At 42.6% G+C, this 20686-nt stretch overlaps 1 protein-coding gene across 1 annotated transcript; it reads right to left on the bottom strand.

Annotated features, from left to right (window-relative positions):
* Window positions 1-960: 960 nt before the first annotated feature.
* LOC143330000 (C-X-C chemokine receptor type 4-like) lies at window positions 961-3060 on the bottom strand. Its single transcript, XM_076746130.1, has 2 exons — window positions 2980-3060; window positions 961-2637 (listed from the first exon to the last, which is right to left on the bottom strand). The coding sequence occupies exons 1-2, from the start codon at window positions 2986-2988 to the stop codon at window positions 1507-1509; spliced, it is 1140 nt and encodes a 379-aa protein (XP_076602245.1). The 5' UTR covers window positions 2989-3060; the 3' UTR covers window positions 961-1506.
* Between the last annotated feature and the right edge of the window lie 17626 nt (window positions 3061-20686).

The following is a 20686-nucleotide window of genomic DNA, read 5'->3' as shown; positions in this document are numbered from 1 at the left end:
GCTGAGGCAGTGAAGCTCTTATGTTAATTCTGAATCATCTGGGGAACATTTCCAACTGAAAAAAGCACCTTTGTTTTATCCTGTTTCACTGTGAATGACTGGAGCCCTGAAATATCCATTAACCTTGTGCCTTGATGAGGGCACTTCACACCTTTTTTTTACATGCAAAGAGATGGAAATGTTGCTCCAGTGGAGTCTTGAATGGATACCAGCGCTGCATTACGTAGCGGCCATCTGACTTCATTCTTCTTGACATCTATTGTTGTCAGCTTCCTTTGGTCTCCAATTTGAACATCACTCTGGCACCAGTCTACCCAGATTAAGTCTCTTGTATGTATTGAGGACAGAAGTGCCCACAGAAAGATTGATGTGAGTGTATTTGAAAGCTGTCATTTTTATGTCTCGTCATTATATAATTCCAGCAGATTTATTGGCAATGATATATCATGAGTGCTCAACAAAGACTGCGTCTCCCTATTTGCATCTTCAGAATATATAACCTGTGTTTTGAATACTATTATGTTTTTGTTCTGTGAAGTGGGAAATAGCTGAGTTGACCCACTGACCGACTCCGTGAAGTGAATGAGGATAACACTTGTTTACAAGCCAAACACAATGGAGGCAGTATATCTTGCAAACCTGCAAAGAAAGAAGAGAAGTCAAAGACGAGCTTAACATGCTATTTTCTTTGTTAAGGAGCCATATGGGTGCTAATTATAACCAAAGATTTTAGCATTTGTGTCATGGCTGCTTAAGATGTAAAAGTGCACAGATGTTCTTGCAATTACAGGGCCAGCCTGCTCAGTCCTCCTTCTGTTTTTCAGCCAGGTCAGGTGGAGACATTTGTGTTCAGGGAGTCCACCCTCCACCCCCTCCCTCCTACACACACCTCATCCCCCACCCCCTGAGGGATGAAGGAGCTGGTGTTTGGTGAAAATGCACACCACACAGTCATTAAGAGAAGATTTGAATTTTTTATTTTTACATGAAAAAAAACAACAAGGTTTAAATGTAAAAAAGCAGCATGCAGTTTCTTTCTGTCTTTTACAAAACTTCCAGTGTGAATGACGACAATAAATAACAGCTTTCACAGAATCACACAACATAAGTGCGAACACACAAATGCTACAAACTATGTACAAGTTTCCAAGAGCAGCTACCATCCCTGAAAGTAGAAAAGGGCATTGTATGCCTGAGCTTTGATACAGCAACACAAATTGTTAAGCTGAAAACAGGGAAAATGGATCTTGATTGTAAAGCTGAATGAATGGAAATGAGGCTCTGCCTGAGGACACAATCTGCTTTGAGGAACATAACACTTGCATAAAAAAAATGCAATAAAAAACCCTTACAAGACATACAATGCAGTAAACAAGGCAAACAAATCCAAATGTATAAAACTCTTTTTTTACATCTGTACAAAATGTAGTAAGTTCTTTGAAATTAAAGCTTAGTTTTCTTCTCTCCTGAGAGCATCAAGTCACAGCTTCTGAGGACGACTGTTTGTTAACTTGACAAAACACTTGAGGACTCGGACTCGGTCGACACGGATGAAATTTGCCCTCGCTTTTTCGTCATGAGAGTCACTTTCTGACTTGATCTGCTGCTGACTGTCAGTGCACTCCTGGCTGATTTCTTAAACGTAACTCCAAGGAAGGCGTAGAGGATGGGGTTCAGGCAGCAGTGAAAATAGGCCAGCGCCTCCGTTATAGAAATCCACTTCTCCACCGCTTGCTGCAGGTCACAAGAGGAGGAGACCACGTTCAGCATTATGAGGGTGTCCAGAAAGATGCCAATACAGTAGGGCAGCCAGCAGGAGAAAAAACAAAGGATGAGGATGACCGTGGTCTTCAGGGCTTTCTTCTTCAGCACCTGGCCCTTGGTGCCTTGTGACAGCTTGGCGATGATGATGCAATAGCAGATGAGGATGACCAAACCGGGCAGGATGAAGCCCACCAGGATGTGCTGGAAGCGGAAAACGACTGTCCATGTGAGACTGCTCTCCGCCGGGTAGATGCGCTGGCAGATGATCCTGGAGTCGGCACTCTTCACGCTTTCGTCTGTGAAGAGGAAGTTTGAAGACCCCGAGCTTTGCACCCTGGCGAACACCAGGTCGGGTACAGTCAGCACAGACGCAGGCAGCCACACACCCAAATAGATCACTCTGCTCGCAAGCAGCTTCCTCGTGGCTTGGCTGTTGGTGGCCCGCACGACTGCCAAGTATCTGTCTAGACTGATGAAGGCCAGGATCAACACACTGCTGTACAGGTTGACTGTATAGATCATGTGCACAGACACGCAGAGGAAACTTCCAAAGTGCCAGCTGCTGGCTGCATCCACGGCCCAGAAGGGCAGCGTGAGGACGAACAGGAGGTCAGCCACAGACAGGTGGAGCCGGTACTTGTCCGTCATCGTTTTGACCTTTTTCTGGCAGCCCATGACGACAATAACTAATCCATTGCCGATGATTCCCAGAATAATTATTATTCCATAAATTGTCGGGAGGAAGATCTTGTTGAAGTCGTTGCTCAGTGCGCTGCCACATGGCTCCTGGAAGTCCATGTCAAAGTCTCCAGACTCCTCTGAGCTGTTGTCAGTACTGTTGTCAAAGATGTCAAATACTTCAGATACATCAAACTGGAAGAAAAGAAATGAAAGGTTAGAAAACAGTTGAGATCCAGGTAGTTGTTCACATGACTTAACAATTTCTCTCCAAAAAAAAAGTTTTCATTTCCAGCGACTGGTTTCTAAAGTTGTCTAAAGTTTGTCTAAAAGTTTCAATCACATTTCTTTAAGTTTCTCATGTTTTCACTGAATGCCTTCATTTAAAAACAGGCAGTAAGCTCGACTACAGTGAATTTAACCACAGGGTGGAAAATGATAAAACAGATCTGCATTAACTGCCATCAAACAGCCTCAAGTGAAAACAGCCATGAGTGTCACACGTTAATGAAGAAAAGAACTATTAAACAAACTCACCTCCTCCATGGTTACCAGGTTGTTGGTGTAACTCCAGGACCAGTGTGTGTGTTTGTGTGTCAGGTTGAGCGTTCACTGTTTGCCCGTCGACGCGCTGCACCATCAATAAATAGCGCCGGTGCCCCTGACCCCTCCCCCGGGGAGGAGCAGCAGCAGGATGCGCTCGTCTCCAAAAACAGGTCGACTATAAAGTCAGCAGTTGAGCCTGCGGTGGAGGGCGTCAGTTTGTGAAACTTTTTTGCCAAAAACCGAGCGTTGCCCCAAAAAAAAAAAAAAAAAAGTTGAACCAAGTTTGTGGGCTAAAAGTGGAGTACGCCTGTCTGCAGGTTGACACGTTCACTATTATTATCCTCATACGTACGTCGCTTTGGATAAACGCGTCTGCCAAATGACAAAATTTAATTGTAATTATCTGGCCACGGTGATAATTTGCATATTTAATGACATCAGACTTCGATGTTAGACTGATCCTAGTGTTTTGTTTTTTGTTTTTTTTTCATTTTGCTCTCCTCTATGCCACATCAGACTTCCTTTATGCTGTTTTCGTGCGTGCATTCGTGCAATAGGAAGAAAAGACCTTTACAAACAAGAACTACACTAATCCTATGATTCATGTTGGGAAGAATAGACAGATGTACACACATGACATTGCAACAAGAGGAGCGTTATTGTAGGAGTGTTGCTGAGTCAAAAACACCATCTCAGATCAAAGATACACTTCAACATCATAAATGAATTCTACAAACTTAACAATGAAGATAAACCCCCCAAAAGAAACTTAAATTTTAGTTTCATTGGAGTATAACAAGAGATAGAACTGACATCAGTGTGACTTAATCACTATTAACCTATTTTCAGTTCAATGAAGACCTAAGCAGCACATAGAAAGGCTGTAAAGTTCAATAAGGTCAGAAGTAATTGATGGTATAAACGGTGCAGACAGATGTCCATGAAAGTTATTTGAAAATTAGAGCAATTTTAGAATTACACATGCTCAGCTCAGCAGCCTCACATTTTGCAGCTCCCCCCTCCTCCTCCTGGGGGAGGACTGACATTTCGATAGGCTGTTCAGGGTCTTCTCCCGGCCTCATATTTCTCTCTACAAATCACTTAATAACTGTGTCTGATGACGGTTTTGATCTGGAGGTCTGAATCTGTCCTCACCTTCATACACACCCTGTCAGCTCTCAAGTGCTGTTATGTCTAACGCTGCTAAATGACCCCCAGCCAATCTGAAAAGACGCACACACACACACACACACACACACACACACACACACCCTATAATGTGGGATTCCTATCAAACGGCTTTCGAGTCTCAGTGTGTAGGACGTGCATTCTCTCACAGCTTTAGCAGCCCTCTCTGATTTCAGTTAGGGGTGACAGGGCCGGGCCACACGAAACTCTCCGCCCTCCTCTCAGATGAGCTGTTGGTTGTGTGAAACTGAATATCCTCCATGTGGTACACGAATGCTATTTCATGTCTTTGATATACGAGAACAGTGATCGATGCAATGAGTCAATCTGCATCATTGAGTCCATTGATCTCTCCCCTTGTGTTAAAGAGGGATTTTTGTGCCTCGTCCACACGCACATGGGCGTTTTCATAATGTAGCTTTTTCGATTTGGCCTTTCATCCACACACAAACGGAGCTTTTAGAAAACTCCTCGCAGGGTGGAGAAATTCAGAAACTGTCTGCAGTGTCGTCGTGTAGACATGGAAAACAGGGAGGTTTTGGCTTGTGACCACAGAGCGTCTGCTGTTGTCTGCTGTGCTTACCTGGGGCAATTTTGTCCAATATCCCTGGTGCTAACTATGCTAACAGGACTTTTTACACATTTGCACATAATTGTAGAGTAGAGTAGTTACTCTTCCACCTTTCTGTTACATGATCCAACACTCCCACCACACAGACCCCATTATGGATGAAACCTGCTCATGAGTTTATGAATCGTATAATGGCGAAGGTGGGTCTTGTCTTTGCCGTACTCGGAGAGTGGTAGGACCCTTAGTTACAGGTAGCCTACCTGTAATATCTTTTTTCAAGCCTCTGATTGGTCAGCATGGCTTTAGGGTTCGGGTCATATCACCACCTGTTGTTTTGGCATTCTCTTGGCAGCACTTTAATTGCATTTTTGCATTTTCATGTGGACAGAGATTATTATTTGAACAGCGCTTGTGTGGATGGAATTGTTTTTGAGAAGGAGGAAAAACCCTGTTTTAAAAGAGCTACTTGACCGCGTAACATTTTAAAAACACCAGGTCATCACCACATGTTTCCAGAGCAAAAACAACCTTTTTCTCCTTCTCTAAATTGCATTTATATGCACTGTTAACAGTTGCGTTGACAGTTATGATTTGAGAGACAGATATGCTCATATTCTGTGCATACCAACCTGAAAAAAAATTCTCAACCGGCTGTCTGAGGTTAGTTTAGGTGCATTTCAAAACCTCATAGTAAGAAAACCCCCCAAAAGTTTCAAAACATCAACATTGTGCTGTAATGAAACTTCACACAGTAGCATGCGTATCAAAATGAGGAAGTCGAGGAAAAGATCACAGTCATGATTGAATCTTCAAAAACTCCTACGACTATTAAACGATGGAATGAAAACAACTGTCTTTCACATCGTCACTGCTGCGCTTCATGAGTTTCTGATCTGCGCTGAAAATGACTGACTAGCTTTATGTTCACTCAGATTAAAATCTCCAATGCATAATAGTTTCAAATGATTGCACTGTTTTTGAGACTGAGCTGAACATTTGTCTGTAGCCACGACTAAAATCCCCCGGTGTGAAGGAAACGTTATTTTTCATTTTCAGTTTCCTTTAGAATAAGAATAGTTAGCGTGTGAAGCATCTGCAGAAAACAAGGGACACACGCACACAGTGTGGTTCACAGATAATCTGCCGAAAATGCCGCACGTCAATGAGACGACTGCACCCAAAATCAGTGAATTAAATCAGTGATTGCTGCTTCAACAAAACATTCATGAATTGATAATCTATTAATCACCAATCACACACACACATGAATGAGAGGTCACTGGCTTTAAATGAAAGTCATAAGCATGTGTTGGGGCTTAATCCTGCAGTTGGGCTCCTGAGGAGAGGAACAGGGGGAATCTGCAGCTCAGAGAAAGGCCACTGTATTGGTATGACGCTCTTATCAACGTCACTCATACAGAGACAGTTGCTCTTTTATCTGTCTGCAAGCAGAAGTCCTGGATTCCATCTGCGTGCTGGATTACATGCAGCAATTCATTTTTCACGTTCCCCAAAACATGTTCACTTCAGAGGGGAGTTCCACAGATGCTCCTTCTGAAGGTTTTTTTTTTTTCTTCTTTAATGCTTTCGGTTTTAGTATTTCCTCTGAAGCGTTCACACACAAATTTTGGTGAAATTTCCCAGGAGTGATTATAAACTTTTGTGTTTGAATTGCGAGGTCGTTGAAATGATCCAGTTGCATGGCATGCAACATGCATCTGAGTGCAGAATGTTTCACTTATTTACAGCAGAATTCAACTCAGCACGACATAAACACCACAAACAGTGCAGCATTTACGCATTTCAGAACTTAGTAAATTATTTAAAGACGGCCCTGTGAGTGCGTGAAGCAAATCCATCCCTGTGAATGTTTGAAGATTTTAGGAAAGTGCTGAAATGATGGAGAACAAATGGTGCATTCAGGTGGAATTTCAACATACAGACAACATTCAACAAAAAACTAAAACTTTGGTATGGACGTATTGATCGGTGACGCAAAAGTTAGGAATGTTTTCTCCTTTTTGTGGCATCATTCTTTGTGTATATTGTTTAATATATATTTTTGCAGTACTTATTGTTCAGTCTTTTTTTTTGTCTTTGTCCTCATCATTTCCTATGCAAGTGCATTGAGTGCAATCTTTAAAGTCAAATATCCTTGTATGCTCACACATTCTTAGCCAGTAAAGCTCTGATTCTGATTCAGGTTCGCCATTTGATTCTTGATTCATTTCAAATACCTTCATTCGGAAACTATTTCCAAAAGTTCAGTGCCTTGTCTTGTACCTTTTCAGGTATAATCAGCGCCCTGCAATCAATCTGCTTGTGCAATTCACCTTTCATCGTCTGTGGAGTCTGCGTGTACATGGAGCTAATCGTTTTGTAGGATTTCAACAAAAGAGATTTCACTCCTCATAATAAATAAGTCCTTTTTTTTTTGGGCTTCTGCAGGATCTCTGCAGCCTCCACTGTCAGCGTGAGGATTCAGATTGCTATCGGCCCAGAATACAAAAGATCTGTGAGCTACTTAGAATACAAATCACAAGAAGTGTGAACGGCAGTGAAGGGGGCTCTTCAGTGAAGAATGGCTATTGAAATGAGGCAGAAGAATGCCAGTGAGATAAAGAGAAGAATGAGCAGCGCTGTTCAGTCAACACCAGCCCTCCAGTTCCAACTCATCCCGGCCCCCTCAGCAAGTCGGCACGGGATCATTTTTCATAATGATACCTGTGTTCAAATATCACCTTCACTTTTATTATTTTTTTTTCTTTTTAAATCACCACATTGAAAATAACATCCAGCCTTTGTTGCTGAAGCCGACTTTGGGTGTCGCCCCTAACTGCAGCAAAGGTTTTTGGTTAACTCAAATACTTTAATCTCTTGTCTGAGCTCTGAAAAGTGGTTTGTGTATTTCAGCTCAATACATGCATGAATGAACTGTGCATGCTTGCCAATGCATGTAGACTCACATATTTGTGGGAGAGAGGAGGTTTTTGTGTTGTTGCGATATTTGTAGTGCTCCTTTTCACTGGCATTTTGATCTGGTGCATCAAACGCATCCTTCACTTATTAAAGCACTGCCCCGTCTCATATTGCAACCCACACACTCTCATTCAGAGTCATATGAAGAATCTGGAGCAAGTACTGGATTTATTTTGTGGCACGTGCAGCATTGTGCATTTTTGCATCTCAGCCACGTCTCGGTGATGTTGGATGAGGGTGCTGAAGTGTAAATTCTGTTGTTTTTAAATGACCCGAATGTCCCTGCATGTTTGTGCACAGAGCTATGTTCATTATTCACAGTGGAATGCATAACTTCTTTATCAGCCAAGGCTCCATCAGGGTGCTTGTGTTTTTCCATCGCTCCACGGTTGGTGTGTGAAGTCTGCTCAGGAGGAGAAGGTCGTTGGTGGCGGCGGGGGGGTTGGCGGTCGTTAGCCAAGATGAGAGCTTCATCCTTCATTCGCTCCGATCCTTTGTTTGGGTTTTGTTTTCTGTCAGGGCGAGATGCACCAAGCCTCGGCGAGTGAAACATGACACCACAGAGCGACACTCTCGTAAACAACTTATCACGAGACTTTAATCGTGAATGCAGATGCTGCGAGGAATCTCACGAGTCTTAGCTTGATCTGAGTGACGGGCAGAAGCTGTCAGCGTAAGGGGAACTTGGCACAGACGAATGCTAATGATTATATTTCCACACAGAAAAAAAAAAATATTTGTAAAAGCATCCGGCTTGCTTGCTTGCTTAAATGTTTGTTTTTGAAGAGAGAGGTTGAATTTGAACAATAGACCCACTTTACAGACAAAGCTTGACCCTTATCTTTGGAAGGCACCCACTTAAACTTCCTACTTGGCTGTGGTGCTGCATGTGCTGTTGGCCCTGTTAGAAACTCTTTCCTTGACCTAAGTCAAGGTCACATTTTCCCCAGTGAGTTCAATATGAAATGCAGAAACAGCAAATGTGCACAACTTGCATTACGGTGCAATTACTTATGTTACAATTCCTTGAGACTCTGGAACAGCCCACCTGAGGACCTGAGGATAGCCAGCTCATTAGCCTCTTTTAAATCTCTTTAAAAAACAAATTTCTAGGTTCAGGCAGCAGCTTGGTGCACTTGTTTTTACAGTTACGGACTTTTGTTTCCTCTCACTGTTTTGCCATTACTGCTATTTCTGTGTATTTCCAGTATATTGTTTTAATGTTCTCCTTTAACTTCATTCTATCTGTATTGTACTTTATGTTATCTAACTTGCACAAGCACCTTGTAACCTTTTATTATATTCTGAAGGAATAATCATTCAAGCTTTTCTGTCATTTTTTTTTCCCAAACAGCTTCATGTCTTTATTTGGAATTGCATTAACAAGTTGGATGCATGCATGAGTTTATTTCCCCGGAGAGATTTTGACTTCTAATTTGTGAAAAAGAGTCACAACCTGCCACAGTACACTGACAGAACAGCCTTTTCAATTATTTACACAGTGCTACTACTACTGCTACTACAGAATGACACCTAAACTCACTCAATTAAAGAAAATATTGAAAGAGTAAGTAAGTAAAGTAAATATCCTCTTGAGAGGGTCTAAAAATACATTCATTCATTTCAAGTCATTTTTGGGTTACAGCAGGACACATAAGTGATTTATTTTCTTTCTTTTTGACTGGAAACTAGCGAGCCGACTCCTCAGCCACTCGTCTGACGACGTTGGTGGGCAACAACTGGAAGGAGTTGGTTTGTTTTTTTTTTTTACTCCAGAACATTTTCATGCTGATTCGCCTGAATCCTGCTGCTGCCTGTCCCGACATGGAGTCCCTGCAGAATTAGACAACAGGGCATGAACCAATAAAAACTGAACTGGGTAACACAGCCCTCGAGCAGTTAGGGGAGAAACATATATCCACATGTGGCAAAGATCCAAAGCCACTAGGCCGGTTGAGAAATGTGGCTTCTTGTTGCATAGGAAGGGTGTTTTCTATGAGTCCACGATAAATGCAACCGGGGTTCCCTTTCCTTTTCAGCAACGTCTCTATTGTGGTTTTGCCTTGCAACAGTATTAAAACACTGGCACAAAACGGCTGCCAGTGCCTCTTGGAGGTTTATCTCCCCTGACTATAAATTTTAAATGCAATGCAAAGTGACCTGTTTAGATGACTTGAATGTACTAATTTGCTGGAGAGTGGTTGATGTTCGACTAGGAGCCAGCTCTTTTCAGGTTTCTCAAAGAAACAAGGTTATTTAAGTGTCAGCACGTCAGCACATCAGAGACCTGCAGTCGTAAGAATTTCAATCACGTTCTGAATGAGGTACTCCAGTTACTGGGAGATCCCTCTGCCACATTCGTGTACGACAAAAGATCACGGCTGGTGTTCTTTCAGGCTCTCTGCAGGTGGAGGTTGTCCATCTGGCCTGTGTGGAAGGTGGAGGAGACTGAAATGCGAACAGAGGCTCGGCTCAGCCCTGATCACCTCAGATAACGGGGACAATAGGCCAGATGACAGCGTATCAGCTTCCCAGAGTCGAGTGACCAGAGGAAGGAGAGAGGGAATAAACCTGCTGCTAGGCCGGACCTCCTCCTTTCTTCATCCGTCACGACTCTTCAAGTCTTGAAATCTTTTTGAAATAAACATCAGCGGCAGTTCATCTCACAAACACTGGCCAGCACCAAAGTTTTATATTTATCTCTTAATGATCGTCATAAACATTATTTCAAATCAGGCACATGTATTATGGGTTGCATTTCAATATGAAAAGCATCCATTTGGTTGTAACGTGTTTGAATAATGTAATTTAGTTTAATCTTGGATTCATTTTGCGAAATTGGTGAAAATCACTGCTGTGCTATGAAATCAGAGACTGTTTCGTAGGTGATTTTGGCAGAAAAGGGTAAAAAAAATCTCACATTATTCTGTTACTCAGCACCTTTTTCTGAGGAACACCAGAGTAAACACAGCCAAACTGAGGTATTACCTCACAGTGCCAGATTATTCAAGTAAAGCTAACATTTTAACCTTTCCAGGGAGGCCCTGTGCGTAAAAACCTCTCGCCTTTGGCTCTTTGCTGTTAGCGCTGATTTATAGCACCACTCAGCGCAAGGAGACAGGCTTCATTCATTATTTAAAGACAGCGATGGAAAACCAACGAGCTGGATTTGCGCGCGCGAGCATCCTCGTCGATGGACAGAACGTCCTGCGACGACTGACATAGGGCTCTGGTCTGAGGGTCCAGCACCAGACCAGAACAAAGCACCGGTGGAGGAGCATCTATCAGTCCTGGCCAGAGGGACGCTTCATCGCCCCTGTGGTGCCTCCTTGTCTGAAAGATGACACCGTCTGCACTGGCTGCCTGAAGCCAACAGAAAACAAATAGTTGTTTTATTTTCCTCTTCCTACAGGAAAGAGCAGCTGGCTGTGAAAACCGTCAGCGTCCATTAACACACACGCACACACAAAATCAAAATTTGTTTTTCTTGCTCTCGCTCTCCGTTGATGAGTCACATGAGTTAATCATCGTCTGCACATCAAGCTGGAGCCTATTGTGAAACAACACAAACGGCGCGCCAACTTTCTATTTTACCTGGGGTAAGCGCAGGTACACGCATTGCTTTGCTGCGTGTTTTCTCCATTGCCGGTGAGAGCTTTACAGCTAATGCAGAGAACGTGGAAACAAAGGAAACTCTTTGTCTCAAACGTGTGTTATTTCAAAAAGAACAATACAGTGGCAATGAAAGGAGTCCCGGATTGTTTCTCCTCATGTTTGTATCGAGGCAGACAGGGAGTGCCCCTTGTGAATTTAAAAAAAATAGCAGATTTATTGCTGAACAAACCAACCCTCTGTGCTCCCTCAGCCCTATGATAGAGTTTCCTCCTCGAGCCAACTCTTCGGTCGAATCCTAAAGGCGCTCGCTTGGGACCCGCGGCCCTTTGTACTCGGCTGCCTTTGGGTTTATTTTCTCGACACAATTGAATTCTTTTCTTTTCTAAAGACTGTAGATCCCTCCACTGATACGGAGAGTTGCTTTTTCCACCCCCTGCTGCCCCAAATCTGTGAGGATTATTGTGTTTTTCTGTAAACAAAGATGCGGAGTAAATAATGCATCTGGATTTGCTGTGCTGAGACCAGCATCCGGTCCTCTGACTTTATGATTATTTAGCAGGACCGTGCTTTGGAGTTGTTTATGACAGGAAATGGGACAGGCGCTGGTCACTTTGCAAGCATGCCAATAGCGTTGTATTCCCACAGGACGGCTATTGATCAGGATATGACACGAGCTGTTTGTTTCAGAGTCTTATTTCGGCTGGAAAACTCTCTTTGTTCTCATTATGCTTCTGGAAATCATATCACGGTCTACTCTCGGCCTCAGCAGGCTGATTGGTTCAAAACACACTCCTCTGACAAACAACAAGACAGGAAATATCCATTAATGAATTATTAGCAGCAAGTGCATCCGAGTTATCAACACCGCCAGCTCGACGAGCAGGATGCGATGAGAGACCGAGGTTTTCCAGGCCTCAGGTGGGAGCGAGCTCCTGTGAACTCATATTGTTTAGACTGATTATTATCTGTCAAGCAGCGAGACGCTTGGATATTTGCTTTGAGCTGTGGTGGCCAGAGAGGACAGCCCCGAGGCAGGCGGCAGAGTGTGTCATTATCAGGAGTGTCAACAAAGCTTCTGGGTTATCATCAATAACATCTGTATGACGGTGAGAACAGTGTTTGTGTTTCAGTTAGCTCCATGCCCTGCTGCGGTTCGCTGTTTACTTTTGGCTTGTACCAAGATAAACCTTGTGTATTTTCAAGTGTTTATTGCACACCAATTGGGAGCCTCCATCCCCTCCTTCCTCCACGTGCTAGTCCTTCACATCCTCACTTGTTTTGATTTTGTCTCCGTCTTTGTTGCTAAGTGCTCTTCGCTGTAGTGCTCCCGCTCTGTCCCACAGATCACCTGTCAATCAAACTGCACGGGTAGTACCGGGATGTTTGTTCTGGCGGGTTTTCTGTTGATGAGGCTTTAGTTTTACTTTCCGTTCTTGTCTGTTTATTTCACGTAGATTTCAGATGCAAAACACGTCGTTTCCTTTGAACTAGCTCAGGAAAATCCCCTTGACGTGAACGGTAATGTAAATCAGTTTATCAACTGGTTGGAGGTTGAATCATTGTTGTGACAACTGTAACAAACAAGACAGTGATTCATTTTTAGAAAACAACGCGGGGTACTTAGACTACTGGACTCATCAGAAAGTTAAACCACATTACAAGCAGTCGGTAAATGTCGAATCTGTTCTAGTTACATGACAACTACACTTACTCAACCACTGCACTTTCTGTGTGGTTTCGCTTTCCTGCTACTTGCTCCTTAACTGTACACGGCTTTAATGTGATGCTGTTTACTCCACCAGTGGCCCAGGTTTGCTTCCAACCTGGGGCCCTTTGCAGCATGTCACCCCCTCTTGATTGTACTCTCAAGCCCCCAAAATAAAAAAAAAAAAATGAGTAGCATCTTTGTAGATTAAACAATCCAACAGTATGTAAAGCTGTTAAAACTAGCTAAACCCACAACAACTAAAACACGTCAGTGAAGTATTTCCCAGTGTAATATTGGTACTTTTCTTAGACAAACCATCTGAATACTTACTCCATCACTGCATACAGCATGTGAACAACTCAATTTCTCCATGATGCTTTATGTGAAAAGACAGGAGAGGGACAAGAGGGTCAGCTGCTCTGACTGTGGGGAAAAGTTTTGCTTATGACTGCTCACGTTTGTTTGGTAGAAAATTCACATTTTACTCTGAAGTGTTCATTCATCACTGATTTCAGACAAGTAACCCACCCGACAAGTAATCCACAAGTAAGCCACCAGTCACCATATATATGTATATATGGTGTGTGTGTGTGTGTGTGTGTGTGTATATACACATATATGGTGACGGGTGGGTTACTTGTTACTTATTCAGCTCAGTGGTGGTGGTGTGGTGGTATAGCTGCCAGCTGGGACTCGTTTTTGTCAGTGAATCAACAATTCATTTCCAGCCGATTTGTACAAAAGGTGATTGTTAGCAGCAGGTCCGGCCTGTCCACTTACAGTTTCCTGAGTGAACCCTCCAGACAGCCATTGCTCAATCATGGTTCACCTCTCTGGCAGAGGGCACGGGCGGCAGCTTTCACACTCACTTCAAATCAAATCAATGTCTGATCCATCATGGGCCTCTTGCCTCCAGGGCAGCTTTGAATCTGTAAGAACTCCTCTCTATGGTATCCACTGGCTGCTTATGTCTCAGACTGATGTGTGTGTGTTTGTGTGTATGTGTGTGTGTGTGTGTGTGTGTGCACAGGGTAATAGAATTAAAGTGGGCCTCTGTCCCCCTTGGGAGCTTTCCATCTGGTTTTATATGTTGTCTGACAGAGTTAGAAGACTTTGACATATATATGTTAGCAGATGTTGAGACAGGATGCTCTGGAGATGAGGCTGCTTTGAATATCCTGAGTGTTTTAGGGTATTGTTTAGAGAGTTGTTGTCTGGGGCACTGAAAGAGCATGATGATGGAGTTTTTGCAACACCCCTCATGTCCTGTGACTTTTGTTTGTGACGTCCGTTGGAAAAACTGTAGAGACAGCACTTCAGTCACACCCAACTTTCAAACATCTGATCTGAATAAACAAAAAACATTTAGTTCCTGTTTCCCTTCATTACCGCTTTTCTCTGTCTTCAGTGGAAGTTGTCATGAGATCAAGATGACAAGTGACATCAGCTTTTCTTTTTAAAATTATTTTTTTTTCCAATGAAATTTCAAGACACGTAAGCACATATCAGTTTTTACAGAGGATAATAAACAGCGATAAATCCACCACACACATATTATAGAAACAGTTATTTTCTGAAAACATAACAAAGAAAAACAAAGTATATAGAAGAAGTCAAACAACAACAAAGCAAAAACATAAGATCGTATTCCATCCAAAGCTTTATGCACAAGTAACACAAAACACATGTATGTATGTTTGTATCATATTCCAAACCAAATGTTTGTTTAAAAATTCACAAGATAAAGGTCAGGAACATCTATTTTATGTCACGCTGAAGCAAGGAATCTCCTTTTCCTCTCAGAGAGGAGGGTTTTAATTGTCTTTGGCTAGAAGAAAAGCCCTGAAGCTCCTTTCTTTGGATGTGATCAGCTCTTATCATGACAACTCACTCCAGAGGGAAACGTTCAATCAGAAATGACTTATGTGTTTGTACATCTCTATTTACTTCAATCAGCTATAATGGATGATTTTATAATGACAATGTATCAGATGACAATGTGAAAGAGGTCAGCTCTAAAAAAAAAAAACAAAAAACCCTGCGTGCTCACACCAAACAACAGACAGGTAAAGTTAGCGATTAGATGGTGAACAAAGTGGAGCATTTAGCAGCTAAACAGGCAGATATTTCCCTCAGGATTTGGGCATAGATTTGCCAGTAGACCACAAACATGACTCCAAATTAATGATAATGTTGCTCCATAACTGCTGGACATGTAAACAAAATCTGTTATTGCAGGTTTAATCTTCTAGGCTTGTCTTCATCCTCTTTTGCCAAGAGTTAGATCAATACCGCTCTTGTGCCTGTAAGATAAATATGAAGCTTCAGCCAGCAGACGCTTCGTTTAGGTTAGCACAAAGACCTGTATGTCTGGGCATGGGGAACCAGCCAGCTTACCAGGAAACCAGAGGAGACTTGAAGAGGTCATTGAGCTCACCACAGAGTTCCCTCTCACTTGCATCTTCAGTCTCACGCTGCGCAAACCAATCTGAAAGTATTGCGACACCAACAGAGATGAGCAGGCGAATTTATTACAGTCCACGTCTTCCTGGTACAGTGATGGTTAAACTGAGCTACAGTTACATACTGTAATCCCATATGCTATGAGTATAAGGTCTTAAATTACTCTCTTATTGATTGTCTTTTTTCGTGTGTGTGTGTGTGTGTGTGTGTGTGTGTGTGTGTACCCATGTATTACTGACGGTGTGGGGAAAAAAAAGTTGGCAGCCCTGAAAACAGCTACAACTCATAACTCCTTGCAAAACTTATTATTTTAGCAGCTTTTGGATGTCTTAATCAAACTTGATTTAAAGTGTTGATTGGTGACTTTAGATTGATGTAAGACAGGTTTTTTTTTTTTTTTGACACGTGGACAGAGCCAGGCTAGCTGCTTCTTGTCTTTATGCTAAGCTAATTCCCCCCTGGCTCCAGCTCCATAATTAATGCACGATAATGGCAAGTGAGAGTGGAGTTAATCCTCTCATCTGAATCTCTCTGGAAGTGAATGAACATATTTCAGAAAATATAAACAAGTTTCCCAAAATTCCTTGGAAATGACGTACAGTCCATGTTTATTTGGTGATGTATTATTATTAACAAAGACAAGGTGCTGGTTTCTTTGTTGCGTCTGGGCTGGCAGAAAGAGGGTATTAACTGCTTTTATTCATGTTAACATGGAAATTTAATCACACTTTAAACAGTTCAGCTTAAACAGGATCTGTCTCCCTGCGTGTGTTCACAGGCACCGATGGTGATGAATTGTCGAGGTAAACATAAAGCAACAGACTTTCTCCTGCACCTGTAACCTGATCTCACTCACCTTTCTGTTTTTCAGACCTATTATTAGTCTTACTCACCCAACATCGACTGCAGTCTCTGAAAAGGCTCCGGTAATGGTGACTCATGCAACACCTACTGCGTTTTACCTTTTCCCTTCCTGGCATCGTGCACAGCGACTTTTCCTCACAGGCTCTCCTTTTCTCATCCCCCGTGATTCATTAGATTTACTGTGTTTGAATGCCCAGCGGCTGGCTGCCGTCATAATAGGTTGAGAAAGATAGTTTCTTCCATCATCAAGTTTCTAAATCTTCTGCAGGCTTTTCTACTTCGCCTACATAGATAATGACAGCACACCGGCTTTGTAACACTGAGGCAGCGAGATGTCATAAATCACGTTTTTATAATGCACATCTCCCACAAGTGCTTCGATCCATCTTCAAGCTGTCTCTGTTCAGTCCTTTAATAATGTGAGCTGATTTCATACAAGACGCTTCCATTCTAAACTCTCAACACATCTTCAAGCCAAACCCAGACTGGAGCACAGCAAAGAGAAGAATTACTGAATGTATGCTTTGTGAATGTCAGGACCACTATTTACTGATGTTACAACATCAGATAAAGTCTTTAACTTCAAGCAAACGTCTGGACAAAGTCTTTTACAAATAAATGCACATGGAGCCAGCGGCTTGGCTGCATCTCCAAAGAATGTGAAGCATCAACACACTGCTACAGTTTGTTGGCACCGTCTATGAATTTTGGCCCAAGCAAGCCTATTTTCCACTGCCTTGATAATTAAATGAAAGCTGCAGATACACTGCTTATCTCTTTTACTGCTGCTTTTTTTTTTTTTTTTTTTTTTTTTTTATGCTCCAGCACATCTTGTTAACTCCTTGTGTGCAAGTTTAACTCACTCATATACACATTCAGGGCTCAGCATGGAGGCTGGGAGGAAGAGAGGAGGCTGTAAAGAGAGAGGAAGAGGAATAGAAATAGGACTGAGAGAAACAAAAATGAGATTCTCGTGTCGGACTGGTAGAAAAACAGGGTGAACTCTTAGTGAACCTGTTTGTCTGGCTGTTGTTGTCTGGCTGCTTCATCACACACATGCACATAAAACCACTCCAGTCTGCCCTCACTTCCCCTCTCTGATGACTGACAACCTTCCTGATAGATGCCACAGATGTCCACAGCGAGATCAATAACCTTCCACACCTCCACCCCCGCATGATCACGAGACACTACAGCAGCCACTGTTAGAGTCGCACTTCCCTCATCTCAGATTGCGTGACAGGTTTGAAAAGATGAACTATCGACTGCTGCAGAGAGGCTTGTTTTTGTCTCCTCATGCTGCCATGCTGGCGTCAGACTGTGTCAAAACACCAGTGTTTAGTCATGAAGTCTTACGCAATGAGCAGATTCAAGTCGTAGCCAGCACGGAGTTGACCTCTGTGATGTGTTTCTTAAAAAAAAGCCACAGGTGATTAAGGCATCAGCACTACAGCAGCTGAGCCAGTGCTTAGGAGACAAACAGAGCAGCCTCCTCAGGCGAGTGTAGCGTCATGTGCGATGGCTGCAGAGGTTGTTTGATGGCAAGAGGCAGCAAATGAATTTTTAACAGCAGAAAAGTCTCATTAGTGGATTCCACTGATGTGGTCATTGTGTTGCTGCCGCTTAGGGCAGATGGCCGCCCCGCCTTCACTAATGGGGGAGGGTGTGTGTGTGTCAGTATTTATGTTTCTTTGTGTGTCTGTGTGTGCGTCTTTGGGTGTGCCACAACTGTTTGTATATGGTGTGTTTTATGTTTTGCGTGTCTCACTTTATTCTCATTGTGTGTGTGTGTGTGTGTGTGTGTGGTCTGTTCAGAGTTAATTTATTCAATTATTCATCCCATTTTCTGATCAAAACAGGTGAGGAAAGCTCTTAGAATTTCACCTGTTTTCAACATGGATCAACTTATTGGAAAAAATTCTCAAATTAAGAGTCATTTTCTTGATACTAATGCACCCGTCTGCCATATTCTGTCAAGACTGTTGCACTCAGTTGTTGTAAATTTTTGAAAATGAGGGAAACTGCAGCAGGGAGATGGGGAATTATGTCACTCCGCTGACAGATTTCTTTTCTTGTTTTGAGAAAAACAAGTCTTAAATGCTGAATATGAGAATAAATGGCAGTTTTGTAGTTCTCAGAGTAGGCGGGCAGGCGCAGGCAGCAGATACGTTAATGACAGAATATCTCATTCCGAATGTGAATACCCTACGAGCGCCGAGCCTGGTGTGTGTGCTTTGTTGCTGCTGACAATACAGAGTTGACAGCACATCTGGCATCATAGCAGGGCCACAGTGTTTGTCTCCCCCACTGGGATATGCTCTCTGCACCATTAGCTGCTCACTAGGCAGGAAAAGACCAGCTACAGCGCTGTCCTACTGCCAGTCATTCATGATGCATCACTTAACACATCCACCAATGTGGATGAAAGAGCGCTCCATGTTGAATATTTCCTATGCACATTTAGCATTCAGTTCTCTGAAAGTTGGCCATCATCATTAAAATGACAAAACTGCATATAATCCTTCCACTGGCCACCAGACAAACACTGCCACCACAACACCCTCTGCTCTACAAATGTGGTTGGTGGTTTAGTTCGGCTTTATTTGTTCAGGAAGTCTCACTTAGACCAAGATCTGTTTTGCAAAAGACACCGGAGAATAAACACCACATACGTGATCGTAGCAGATAAGTGTAAAGAACAGAATGTGCCAGATGAAAGTTGACATGGTCAAAAACAGATCACTTGACTATCAGATGCCTGAAATCACACCTGTGCCACAACACTAAAAATGCAGCCAATTTTAAAAAAGGGTTGTATTTGAAGGTTGCACCCTCTGCTAGCCGTTTTGGCAGACCAACAGTGGCCAAGAAAAGCCAGATGCTTGCTACTGGAGTTGAAACTCACAGTACTGAAGAGTCTCCTGCACAGTGAATAGCATTAACAAAGAAGAGTTTTCTCTGAACAAAAAGCACATTTTGTTCATCTTAAAGCACAGGTGAAAGGTCAGTGACCTTTGAATGCCCAGGTCACTGGGCATTCACAGTTAAAGTGCTGGTCTTAAGTTTAATCTGGTCATCTTCATCATGTAATTCATCATGATGATCAAATGCAGTTCCACAGATATGACATCAAATGACATCTTTCATCTTACTCTCATTGTTCCACTTTTCTGCAGAAATGCATTTGATTTAAGATTTAGAAGCATCACATATTGAGACCTTTGGGTTAATTGAGGTCCCTAATCCAGAATTAGGGTGGTGTTTCTGTGTCAAATTGGTAAGAACCCTCCAAACAAACAAACAAAACCGACCCTGCAGTGAAAGAGTGAAAGGAGAGCTGTGTGACCTCTTCCCTGACTCTGTTTGTTCAGGGAATTTGAAGTCATTAAAACCCTAACAAGCACAGAGCCATGAAAGGCCTGATAGTAAGTACTTAAAGTGACCCACAACTAATGGCTGAAAGGGGGAGACATTTCTACAATGACTTTGTTTGGTGCAGAGACTTTTCCGCAATCAGTGCAACAAAGCTATTCCAAATCATTACTTGGCTCAGAGCTGAAGTCCATCAGATGATTAGGATTCGGCGCACAGGCCTACTGAGAGCAGGTATTTCTCTGTGATTCTGAAGTGATGCATAATTCCTCACGGTGAGAACATACAAAGCAATTTGGAGAGGTGATATGAACAACAATCAGCAGCTACAACACTATTTAAATTATTAAGGCGTCCCGAGGTTGATATCACACAGTGTTACTGAAATAGCTTTGGAAAATGCAATCATATCAGCTGTGAAACATCATGAAATACATTGATATGGTCGCAACTGCTGCACCTTTGCTACGCTTTTACTCTCCCAGTGCACAGATTTTATGGCATAAAACCCAACATTGTGCTGTCGCTTCACCAGCTGAAGTAGCTGAATTTACTGCCCAGTAAATTTTGTTATATGCTTCCCTCCAGAAGCTTCCTGGTTTTAACTTGTGACATTAGCAACATGAATAAGTGCTGCAGTGACCCCTGTCAGACTATTATATCTCTTATTGGTTAAGTAAGACAGATCAGGGTCAAGGATGGTTGTTCGAGCCGCCAGTAATAAAATTATAGCCCTTTAAAGGTTGCTGCCTCACTTTTCCTTCACAGGGCCAGATGCACAAATGTATACACACCAACAAACCACACACACTTTCACCAGCTGGAGAAAACTGTCAGAAGTCAAGTGTTTTTTGTTTGCCTATCCATCCATGTATTTCCCTCTTTCTATAAATAGAGCACAAACAGCCCTGAAGATGTAAAGCTGACAGCAGCTCTGG

Source organism: Chaetodon auriga, chromosome 13, assembly GCF_051107435.1.
Source record: "Chaetodon auriga isolate fChaAug3 chromosome 13, fChaAug3.hap1, whole genome shotgun sequence".
Taxonomy (NCBI): domain Eukaryota; kingdom Metazoa; phylum Chordata; class Actinopteri; order Chaetodontiformes; family Chaetodontidae; genus Chaetodon; species Chaetodon auriga.
This window is presented reverse-complemented; position numbering and strand designations above follow the sequence as displayed.